The sequence below is a fragment of the Ceratotherium simum genome, chromosome 6 (assembly GCF_057802395.1).
Source record: "Ceratotherium simum simum isolate JZ-2026a chromosome 6, ASM5780239v1, whole genome shotgun sequence".
Lineage (NCBI taxonomy): Eukaryota > Metazoa > Chordata > Mammalia > Perissodactyla > Rhinocerotidae > Ceratotherium > Ceratotherium simum.
This window is the reverse complement of record NC_141905.1, coordinates 69,474,853-69,487,213: the sequence shown is the minus strand read 5'-3', so window position 1 is coordinate 69,487,213 and position 12,361 is coordinate 69,474,853. Positions and strand designations below refer to the sequence as shown.

The window sequence follows — 12,361 nt, the reverse complement described above, 5'->3', positions numbered from 1 at the left end:
CTTTGCCATAATTAGCTTTTTGTTGCTACTAAGGCGCTTACTATGATATAAAGCACTGGTCCTCAAACCTGAGCGGACATCGGTATCACCTGGAGGCTTGCTAAAAGACTGCTCAGCCCATCCCCAGAGTTTCCGATTCTGGAGGTCTGGGTTGGGCGTTGAGAATTTGCATTTGTAATAAATTACCAGGCGATGCTGATGCCACTGGACCACACTTTGAGAACAAACCGCTAGCATGAATACTGCAGTAAACCCACTTCCTAGCACCGCTCGCCTAAGAAAGCACACGCAACCTCTCCCCTGGGAACCCCAGGAAGAGCCCAACAGGTCCCACACCTAAAAGAAGAATCCAACGCCTCCCCACTCCGAGCCGGAACTGAGGGAAAACAAACCTACATCCGGTGCCTGGCGCAGGCTAACTACGCCATTTCCTCCTTACTAAACCCCGCCCACTCTGCGTCTCCGATGCCAGTAAGGGCAGGCGACCCAGAAGGCGCTAGTAATCACGTGAGTGGAGCCACATCTCGCGAGGGTTTTTAACCTCTCGCGAGACTTCACCCGCCCCTGTCTTTTCCTCCTTCCAGTGCCCGGCTTTCCTCCCCTCCCCCTCACTGCCGACCGAGTTTATCCTTTTCAGACCGAGTGGCCTTGTTGTCGCCGCGGAGATTTTTGCTGTTGCTGCCGCTGTCTCCGCCGCTCGTTTGCCCCGACCCCTTCCCGCCGCCCCGTCCCCAACCCCACACAAGGTAACAAACCCGGGGAGGGAAAGAGGTAGGCCTCGCCGGGCCTCGGCCTCTCCCGCGTTGAAGCGGAGGCCTGAGGCGGAGGAGGCGGCCGCGCCGGAGAGGCCTGGGCGCCGGCGAGAGCTTTAGGGGCCCCGGACTCCCCTCGCCCAGAGTGAGCCCTGAGGCCCCGGGCGGGTTGGGCTTGCGCGCCGTGGCGGCGAAGACGGCCCACCGGGGCCGCGTCGGGTGGGGCTGGGACGCGGAGGCCTGCCGAGGACGCGCTCGGCCGCTCCGTGCGGAGCCTGCTCGGGGCGGGGGGCTCCCGCCGCCGGCGGCCGCTCCGCTCGTGTTGTCGGTTTCCCTGGAAGCAGATGTTGGAATTGCGTGGTCTGAAGTAATCGACCGAGTGCTGGCGGGCTTCGAGGTGTGGGTGACCGGCGGGGAGCAGCCGGGCTGCTCTGACTCCTTCGGAGCCCTTCCAGATTCCGGGCTGTGGTTGGACGGGAGTTGTAGGACAGGAGGGTCCTCGGAAACCCTCTGGGTTTGCTTACAGATCGAGAAAGGATTCTCTCGGGTCTTATTTTCAGGAGAGGAATAAGCCGGATTGGTGAAAGGCACGTTCTTTAGAATGCCTAAATGGCAGAGTATTTGTGCTGTGTCTTGTACTGAAAAAAAAAAAACACTTCGGCACCATTTAAGTGACTGGGTGAAAGATTTTAGCTCTGGAAAAGAGCTTTTTAAACACGCTTTTATTAACTGAATAGCTTAGGTAGAGTTATTTGTGTAGTTAATCCAAAAGCCATTTATGTTTGGTTTTGGAAATATTCTTTAGTGCTTAAAAATATTTTTTTCGGAAGTCTCGATTTTTCCAACAGATTAGTGCTGTGTTTTGGGGTTTTTTTGTTTTTGGTGACGATGTAACAACGCTGTTAACTGAGCCTAACGCAGTGCTTTCCCTGTACAGGAATTTTTAAAAAAATGAGAAATTGTTCTTTTTCTTCTTACCTCTTGTTTTCTGTTTCTCTTCGTATATGGGATTTATCTGACATGTTTATAATCTTCAGAATCCATTGCTTTGAAGTTTGTGGTTTGGCTCACAGCTTTTCTCTGAACTAAAAACAAAGCTAATGGTGAGAAATTAAGCTGCAATGAATTATAATCAAGAGTTGGGAGCAAAATTGGTAAGGGTTAATTCAGGCAGACAGGGAAATTATTTTTTATGGTTGTTTTTTAGTTCAGTTTTCATGGTTTTACCCTTTTTATGTTCCCTAGATGTCAGAGGATCTAGCAAAGCAGCTGGCAAGCTACAAAGCTCAGCTTCAGCAAGTTGAAGCAGCGTTGTCTGGAAATGGAGAAAATGAAGATTTGCTAAAATTAAAGAAAGATTTACAAGTAAGTCTGAGGGGACACTTATAGTAACATTGTTTGAAAAGACTATTTCTGTGTTTTTCAAATGACTCATTGCTTAGAAGGTGTAGATACCCAAAGCACCCTTTGGAGTGGGTCTTTCTCCACCCCCCTCCTTCCTATGTACCTGTGTATGTGTGCACAGGCATACGGCTTGTAGAAGTGGGGTTGTTTCCTCAGTTTGTATACATCTAAATGAGTGAAGGATTCTTTGTTACGTAAATCTTGTATGCTCATATAATTTTAAAAAATGATTTTAGAAGTCTCTCTGAAACTTTCTAGAGAAGAGGTACATATAACTTTATAGTGGAAAGTGCTTTTATTTTCCACTGAAAAAGGAAATATAGTTCAAAGAGTAACTAAAATTAAAAGAGAAAGATAGAACCTGATTAAGATTCCTTTTAATGCCACAAGATTCTCTGAAAATGAAATGAGTGTGTGTGTGTGTGTTTCAAAGCTAGCCTGTAACACTGTATTGAAAACATATTATAAAAATATGTAAAGAGATACTAGTTTTCTGCTTAATGTTACATAGTATTTGAACTTAAGACTAGATTTTATAGTGTAGTTGTTCACACTTGTTGAAGTTAAATTGAATCTAACTGGAAAGGAGATTTTAATTTGTTTTGTTTGTCATGGGAGAGTTCAGTAGATATGAAACCTGCTTTTAAAAACCTGCATTGGGCTTTCAAGACATATGTAAAGCCATAATAGTAACTATCTGTTGTTTCTCAGAACACTAGGTTGATTAATAAAAACACCATATATATTTGTAAACATAGGATTTTTTACCTTAACAAATTTGAGAACTTAAAATTCTAAACCTGATTTTTTTGAAAGTTTTAAAAGGTGTTTTGATCAGGTAGTCTTTCTTTACTGATTCAATACAAAACTTGAATCATCTTTATCCTAAGTAATCCTTTCCCTCCCTTTATCATCCTCTTGCTTATTAAAATTATTAATATTTTAGGGATATTAGAACTGCAAACAAATGAAACTTATTTGAAATGGGGTCCAGATTCAGGATTCTGAAAGAGCTTATCTGGGCATAATTAAGATGAGTTGAATATTTTCAGGTTCATATTCTGGATTTAGGAAGCTTGCATAAAGTTGCAATAGTATGTTATTTTTAAAGACACAGAAAACAAGACCCCTCTTAAATATGCAGAAGTCAGGCCAGTGGATTTCAGGGTGCCAATCGATAAGAAAAAGATGTTTTGGGAGTCATTTCTCCCATTCCCAGGCCAACTTTCTGCTTGCCTCAGAGAGAGATCCTGGCATGTCCTCACCTTCTTTTACCAACTTAAAAGCTGTTCTTTTTTTCTTTGAAGAGAATAAAACGTTTTGTGCCAGTGTTGGGTATATTGCTTCCTGGGCAGTGGGTGGAAGGGTATATGTACAACTTGTGGAGGAGGAGTTGGGAGTGAAGATTGAAACAGCATTATTATGAGGTCTTTTTAATATTTCTAGAATAAATTGTCAGAGTTTGGGCAGAACTGCCTTACTGTGACATGATCTCTAGTGGAAAATACTGTAGGGAGAGAAACCATTGTGGTAGGCATTGTAGTCAGCACATAAATGACTTACTTAGGGTGCATTAATGACCTGGGGGTCATTTATCTGTAAGATATCTTCTTTTCTATAACCATTTAGAACAGCACTGTCCAATAGAACTTTCTGTCATGATGAAAATGTTCTATATCTGCTGTGATACCATAGCCACTAGCTACATGTGGCTACTGAATATTTGAAATATGCCTAGGGTGGCTGAAGAACTGAGTTTTTAAATTTTATTTAATTAAATAGCCACATGAGACTACCATATTGGATGGCACAGATTTAGAAACTTAAGTTCTAACACTTCAGGTAGTAATAATACAGAATGTTTTTCCTGACCAATCTTGATCACAGTTTCTTTTTCTCTTATTCTATCATGAAAAAAAAATTTCATTTTGATTACTAGATATAGATTTGTTTTGAGCAAAACTACTCAAAAGATGGAAGGCATCATTTAAGATTAGATAAAATTCTGAAAAGTATTTGGATATCTGCTTCCACCTAGGAATTGTCTCATTGACTACAGTTACAGCTTCTATTTTGTCATGGATTTTTTAAAAAAAATTTCCTCTTTTTTTCTTCTCTGCTTTCTGGGATATACCTTGGGGCATTGATATTTAATTCTGCCTTTTGTATTTGCTGAAAAGTCTGTTCAGACTGACGACTGTTTGTGGCCTTCTTTATTTTCTTGTGTTCCTCTTATGGAATACCCTTACCCTGGTTATGAATTTGTTTGCCCTATCATTTGTGACAAAATGCTCTTTCTGCATTTGTTTCAGTGACTTCCATTTTGCCAGTAAGGCTTCCATGTTTATCTCTTTATGTACTGTCTTTCATATAAAATAAAGTTACTCAGCAAGCGGCACATTAATCTACTGAAGTCCTAATTGGTTGCCTTTTTTTCCCTTAAAAAAGTGGGTATAGTAAAGTCCAGGCTAGCTAGCTGACTAGCTCCCCAGGCAGTCTAAGATAATCACAAAAATAGTCAATTTATTAGACTGTTTTGCTGAATAAACTGGTTCTAAAGGAGGCAGGGGTCAAGTCACTTGTCTCATATATTACAGTGGCTCTCTGCATCCCCGAAACGCCTTCCTTCAGTAAGCAGAGTGCTTGAGTGCACCCCCTTTGACCTGCTGATATGTAGATCACAACATCTGATGCTTCCTGGAATTGCCGATTACTGTAACTGCTGCCCATCTGTCGATGAAGGAGCAGTTTCAGAACTCAGACTTGGGGGAGGAAAAGTAATTAATGGTATGTACCTTTAAGAACCCCCTCATACATAAAATAGTTTCTCTAATATTTTGATCCATATGCACATGTGAAGAAAAAAATTTAGAAGGGTCTTCACAGTTTGTTGGGAGGGGTATGTAAAACATGGCAAAGTGAAAGGACAGCTAGGGATAAATGCTCCAGATTTTTTTTAAAAGTGTCATTTAAGTGCAGGGCTCTGAAAATTCTTTATAATATGCACAGCTTTTCAGGACCCTTTTCTTTGGTGAAAATGTATTTCCTTACGAAAATATAGTGGGAAGATAGTCTATCCTAAGAGAAGTAGAGTTCTAAATCTGAGACCTAGAAATGCAGAATTCATGTTTGTGCTTTAGTAGTTAAATGATCCCTAGTTAAATGGAATTATTTAATGACAGGGATTGTATGGGCTCTTGAGTCAGGCTTACTGGATTTCATTCCTGGCCCTAAAAGTGATTAATTAAAAACAAAACTGGATAATTATTCTCCTTTGTATAGTTCATGATCTGTTTATTTGGAAGTTCTTTGCTTTATTTGCAAGGATGTCTAATTAAAAGGTATTTGAATGGCTACTTGGCACCTAATAAAACTTCATTAAGATACTACTCTACTGATTTTTTAGCTCAAATCCGAGACTTCTAGTTTTTTTGCTCACAGATTATTATTTATTATTTTTGTGTGTGATGAAGATTAGCTCTGAGCTAACAATGTTGCCAATCCTCCTCTTTTTGCTGAGGAAGATTGACCCTGGGCTAACATCCATGCCCATCTTCCTCTACTTTATATGTGGGATGGCTGCCACAGCATGCCTTGATAAGCGGTACGTAGGTCTGTGCCTGGGATCCGAACCTGCAAACCCCAGGCTGCTGAAGCAGAGTATGCGAACTTAACCACTACACCACCGGCCTGGCCGCCACAAAATTTTTTTATTCACAAAACTGATCTTTCTCCAAGGGCTTAATATTCCTATTTTTTTAGGCTCAAATATTAGTTTTTCAGAAAGAGCCAGGAAGATTTAGAATCTTTAGGAGAGAGGTAATGTTTAACTTTCTTGGCTACTGAACCAGAACTACTATTATAAAACCTCAATGGGAACCAGAAGAAACTCAGTACAGAGTTTAACTTTGCTAGTTTTTCTCCCAAAACACAGTGTGATGTTTTAAGGTATTTTACATGCAACAGTAAGGAAACAGGTATGAAAGTTTTTAAATCAGATAAGATGATACATAATATGCATCTTCTTTAGAGTAAAAAGATAGGAGATAGGTAGCAGAAATCTATCAATTTGTACTGTTTCTTAAGTTTTTTAACCACTCCTACCAAATACCTTTGAATGAAGCCAGTTAAGTGTAAGCCTGAATTAGAAAAAATATTTGCCACACAGATAGGCATTGCCTGCCTGTGTGTGACATTTATTTTTTCCTTTGCTTACTGTTTTTTTTATATATATGCCTACAGTATTTTAGTAGAAATATGTATGAGCAGGAACATTTTTATTACTGATAAGGCTACTTGAAGTGTTTGAGGGTTTTAGGGGACGGGGGCATGATGGCTATGCAGTTAATCCTACTGCCAAGTAATGCTCTGTAAAACAGCACAATTGCATGAAATACATGTGACAATGATATGAGATAAAATGATCTTGAATCTAGTTCATTCCCTCAAATTGACTATTTCTCATCTTTAGAGATCTATTCAGCTGAAATAGGTGCTTAGAAATAATGTACAGTATAAGCTTAAGTCTACCCTATTTCTGTTAGTGTTTGAGGTTAATTAAGCTGAAAGGCAACTGGGTTTAAATTGCAGCTCTGCCCATTGTATAAAATATTGTATCTCAGTTTCTACATGGGGATAATTACAGTACCTACTTCATAGTATTTTTATGAACTGCAAGTAAATATGTGTAGAGTACTTAATAAGTGCTATATGGTATGAGAGCTGTCATCATCAAAAACTGAAAGAACTTGCTTGTTGAAAGTAGATGACAATGTGAATTATAAAAATAATGTTATGGTTTTTGTTTTTCCTTTGTAGGAAGTTATAGAACTAACCAAAGACCTTCTGTCAACTCAACCTTCTGAAACTCTTGCAAGTTCAGACAGTTTTGCTTCTACTCAGCCCACTCATTCATGGAAAGTAGGAGACAAGTGTATGGCAATCTGGAGTGAAGATGGACAGTAAGTGTAGAAAAAAACTCTAACTATAACATGAAATAATAAAGTACAATGGTAAGATGTTTTTGAAATACCCTATTTTAATCTTTTTATATAGCCAATATGATTTATAGAGCCAATATGATTCTCGGGTTGTTACCATTAATACAGTTTGGGTTTTAGCTTTAGATTAAGTTTTGGGGCAGAAGATTGGCTTGGATCCTAGAGGAAAGAAAAATGAGAGCAGAGGAAAATGAGTGGATATTTTAAAAGATAATCTGTTATTTTTTCCTCAAATTGAAAATTGAGTGAATGGTTGGCTATCTTAGACTTCTATGAAGCACGTACACTGAAATTATTCCTATAAAAACTATCTTAAAGAGATTGACTAAAGCACATTTAGTAGACATGTAAGAGACTTTCCTGATAATGTGTTGATTAGGACTTCTTTTTTTGATAGATTGCTAACTCCACCTGTTCTTTTATATTATCTTTGTTCAAGGGCCATTTGATTACAGAATTTTCATTTTAGACACATGTAATAGTTGAAACACTGCAGTATAAGTCTTGTAGGCTGAGTACTAAACCTTTACTCACCTGCTTACAGCCATGATATCTTTACAGGTGTTATGAAGCGGAGATTGAGGAGATAGATGAAGAAAACGGCACTGCTGCAATCACCTTTGCTGGCTATGGCAATGCTGAAGTGACTCCACTGTTGAACCTCAAGCCTGTAGAAGAAGGAAGGAAGGCAAAGGAGGACAGTGGCAACAAACCCATGTCAAAGTAAGTGACTTTGACTTTAGCATTTTATGTGTAATCTTCCCCATTTGTGTATTTGAAGTAGTCTGTAGAATTTATGCAGGCTGGATTAGGGTAAGAAAGTTGTGATACTGTTTACCATTACTTTGAAGATTAGCAATATAGGGTCAGCGTTGTCTGTATATGTATGCCTACATAAAGTGATGACATTTTGATTCCCACTTAGCCATTCAATAAATATTTATTAAGAGGATATATATACCTCTCATTAAATCAGGTGCTGGGGTTCCACCGCAGTGAAGAAGACCAACTCGGGCCTTGTCCTGACTGAGTTTATAGTCTATAGAGAACAAAATACATAATTAAAGAAGAATTTTAATAAAATGTAGAAGTTATGAAGGGAACATAATGGGTCCTTTAAGGGAACAAAGAAAAGGTACCTAAACTGCACTCTAGTCATTGGTTCACATTTCTTTGAAAAAATGACATCTAAAGTGAGATTTGTTGGGGTAGGGGTGGGGAGTTAGCCAGGTAACAAACTAAAAGGTATGACTTTTTGGGCAAGCTGCTTAACTTCTGTTTCCTCATCTGTTAAACAGGGACGATAGTATCTACATTCTGAGGTTGTGAGGATTAAATGATAGCATTAATAAAGCATGTAGCACAGTTCTTGACATGTAGTAAGAGCTCAGTAAATGTTTCCTTTTAAAAAAGAAAACATGTTGGGAACATAGAGGTAACAGAAAGAAATTCCTGTGGTGAAAACTTGGGGCTGAAGGGTGAGTAATTGGACAAGAGAAGAGGTTAGAGAGGTAGAGGCTTGATCATAAAGAGCTTGAAAGCCACTGATGCATTTCAATTAGAGAGGATATAATGTGGTCAGATTGGAGCTTTTCAGTGATCACTGGCAGCAGAGAGAAGGCAGCTACTGCTGTGATCCAGGTGTAAGATGAAGGTGGCTTGAACCCAGAGAGTAGCAGTGAGGATGGAGAATTGTACAGTTTGACAGGTATTTAAGAAGTAGAATTAACAGTATTTTGGTTAACTTGTTCATATTTACCACAATTCGCCGTCTTTTGGATTTTTCAAGAGTTTTCAAACTTAGTTGCTGCATAAATATATTTGAATTTGAGAAAATTATATCATCTATTAAAATGACATTTGATTTAAGCATCCCAATAAGAAAATCTGATTGTAGAACAATGTAACTCTATTTTTAGTCCTTGACCTCTGTGTAAAAAGCCACACTTAGCTTCATAAGTCCTTTCTTCATCTTTCCTATGGTGAGAAGTCAGTGTTAACTGAGCAGAAATTACTGAGAGAGCTTTAGGCTTGGATCCTATGTAGAGTGTTTTTGGAAAACCCCACTTGTTTCTGTTTTAAGAGTTGTTAGTTATGATTTGCCAGTGTGCTGCTGTGCTCTTCCAATCTAAATGAAATAGTTTTAGCTGCATTGAATCGCTTCCTACACTTTTTCCAAATACAGCCTGTTATACTTGCTAACTATCCATTTAGAGATTGATAAAGGTTTGGACAGCTACTAATGTTGAAACTCATCTTATTCCTGAAACACAACTGGCAAAAGAATGTAAACATTAAATAAAGAGTCATAGTTAAAATATTTGATTTAAAGGGATAATAGATTAGTTATGTTTGAAAGCTTCCAATGTTATTTCAAATAACATTTATTTTTAGTAGTGCTGGGTGATTGGCATTGATGTTAGCGCTTTTATTCATGGAGAGAAGAGTATGTACGTTTATGAGTTTTTTGTTTTTTGGAGTTCTGCACTGCTAAATATGTCCAAGGAAGTCATTTAGCTGTTATATCCACACAGAAAAGAAATGATTGCCCAGCAGCGAGAATATAAAAAGAAGAAAGCTTTAAAAAAAGCACAGAGAATAAAAGAACTTGAGCAGGAAAGAGAGGACCAGAAGGTGAAATGGCAACAATTCAACAACAGAGCCTATTCTAAAAACAAAAAAGGCCAGGTTAGTAAATCCTTTCATCAGACTTTGTGAATTTGAAAAGTACAACTGTCATTAAAATAACTTTAAAATGAAAAAGGAGGTCATAGATTTTTAAAAAATACATAACTGGATCTTGAATTCAGAATCTACTTCAATCTTCAGTTTGGCTTATTCAAAAATATCTCCATTAGCCAAGGTTTTTGCAATAGAACCACTATGAATGAGAGTTTATATCAGGAATTACAGAAGATCTACGTTGTTTTCCTTGTATAAACTAAAATTTGAAAAATTGTTTGCTATCTTAACATACCATTTAGAGGGATTGTGTTGAACCCTACCTGCTTTGTTAACATGCCTTATGCTGGGCGTCACTGGTGGTTTTATTTAGAAGAGCACTCAAATTCCCTTGATGTACTTTTCTTTGTAAGTGTATTTTGGAGTTTTAATTTTTTCCGAAACTAATCAAGAATGATTTCTGTTTCATTTCCCCTAGGTGAAGAGAAGTATTTTTGCTTCACCTGAGAGTGTAACTGGCAAAGTTGGAGTAGGAACTTGTGGAATTGCTGATAAACCTATGACACAATATCAAGATACCTCTAAATACAATGTCAGGCATTTGATGCCTCAATAATCAGAAAAACTGTTGGATTTCATCTCTGCAGGGCTTTACATTTACCTTTTTATCCTTATATTTTTATAAAGGTAAATTATTTGTTGGATGAGTAAGGAAGATACCATTGTCGTCATTGTTTGACTTCAATAGAATGAAACTTGAAGAAATTGCATTTGAGATAACTGCTATTCATTTAACTTTTTTCATTACTACCACCAGTTTCCTCAAAGTTTGTTGGATAAAGCAACTTTTCTAGATAGATGGTGCATAAATACAGCACTTAGATGAATTGTTGATTTTCCTAATATCAGGCCCCCCACTTAATGGATGGTATATACTTTTTGTAAAGTCCTAACTTGGAATTTTCAGATGCTTTGAACTTACCACATATTCTAGCAATTCACTGGAACATCAAGGCAAAACACCAACATGCTAAAGAGATCTTCATTTTTTTCTTATCTTCATTGTAAACCTAGCTGTTGCCCAGTTAAGCCTAAAAACAAGTTAATTGATAAATGGCAAAGTTTGAGGTTTTTCCTTCAATAACTTGTTTCCTAAGCCTATTAGGCCATCTCTAAAATTGATCCAGCTCTGTATTTTTTTCATTAAGTTTTAGTTTTGTGTAAGAAACCACGTTTAGGACCAGCGATCTTTTCTAATGTTTTTTGGTTTTGTTTTGTACGTTTGCTTTCTTCCTGTGTTGATTTTTCACTTATGGTAGTGGTCCTATTTTTTGGATATGTAATGTTTATATGAGAAAACAAAAAGCTGATGTATAGCCCTGTATACAGTGTAGATACTATTTTTGTAAAAATCCAAGGCTAAATTAATGAACAAGAGTACTGAATGTTTCATCATTAAAAATTTACTGTATTTCTTGTGCATTAATCTGACCATAATTTCCCTGTATATTATGTTCACGTAGCTGAGTTTGTAATTTTTGTTAACTAGATCAAGATGTCAGCATTTGTTAGTATAAGTGAACATCACAGTTATCCTGAGTTGAGTTTAAGCCAAATATATGCATAGAGAAGGGCCTTCCTATTAATGGAAGATGGTGAGTTTTAGGATGTGTGTTAATTTCAGTTTTTGTATGTTTAACTTTTATTAAATAAAGTGTTTTTAAAATGTCCAGGGTGTGTTAACAGAAGGGTGAAGTCTTAGCTGCGAGCATTGATATAGTGATTAAGCCTCAATGTACTTGCAAACATTGTTTCCACAGAGAACATTGAGTATGTGATAAAGGTTTCAGTAAATCTTATGTACTCCTTCCATTAGACATAAGAAATTGGATCCTAAAGGACAAACCAGTTTTATTTTAAGGGTGTGTGCTCTGTATATAGGTATTGAATTTTTGGTAGAAGGGGAAAATAAAAATTTATGTTTCGTGAAATTTTATTTTTTGGTAAATTGAAGCTTTTAGGAGGACAGTGATGAGAGGTAGAATTCTTTATATTGCCCTTCTACCTGCCTCTCAACCCAGGAGATCACTGTTTTTCTTCCTATAATTTATGGCCAGAGGGTAGAGCATACAGGACAGATTGAAAGGTGACACATTTTTTAAATACAGGGCACAAATTACAGTAGAAAAAGGGCTGCTTAGCCTGAAGACTTTTAAATAAAGTATACTAATGTTCTTGTAACCAGTGTAACAAACATCTTAAGAATGGACTAATAACAGTATCCTTGAAGGATTGCAAGCGAACGCTTTGAATTAACAAACACTGGAAAGAAATTTGTTATAATTGTGTGACCACACAAAATGGCTTTTGGTGAGATTATGGTATGTTGGAACAGTAGTTCACCTAGTGTGTGTTTGCCTTGTTTTCTGCCGGTTAATTTTCCTGGAGGTCTTTGCAGTAGGAGAAAAGGAATAAGGGTGATTATATTATATAAAACAGTTTTTAAAAAATAGGCATATAGCA

The 12,361-nt window shown here is 37.7% G+C and overlaps 1 protein-coding gene across 2 annotated transcripts; it reads left to right on the top strand.

Annotated features, from left to right (window-relative positions):
• The first annotated feature begins 560 nt into the window (after positions 1 to 560).
• On the top strand, positions 561 to 11,568 carry SMNDC1 (survival motor neuron domain containing 1). Of its 2 annotated transcripts, none has more exons than XM_004428070.3 (6): positions 561 to 746; positions 1,998 to 2,117; positions 6,975 to 7,117; positions 7,718 to 7,879; positions 9,691 to 9,844; positions 10,317 to 11,568. In XM_004428070.3, the coding sequence occupies exons 2-6, from the start codon at positions 1,998 to 2,000 to the stop codon at positions 10,452 to 10,454; spliced, it is 717 nt and encodes a 238-aa protein (XP_004428127.1). In that variant the 5' UTR covers positions 561 to 746; the 3' UTR covers positions 10,455 to 11,568. The 2 variants fall into 2 exon arrangements, with proteins under 2 accessions (XP_004428127.1, XP_087288698.1); XM_087432572.1 differs by lacking the exon at positions 561 to 746 and adding an exon at positions 4,754 to 4,943 and having other exon boundaries at positions 2,029 to 2,117.
• Positions 11,569 to 12,361: the final 793 nt, after the last annotated feature.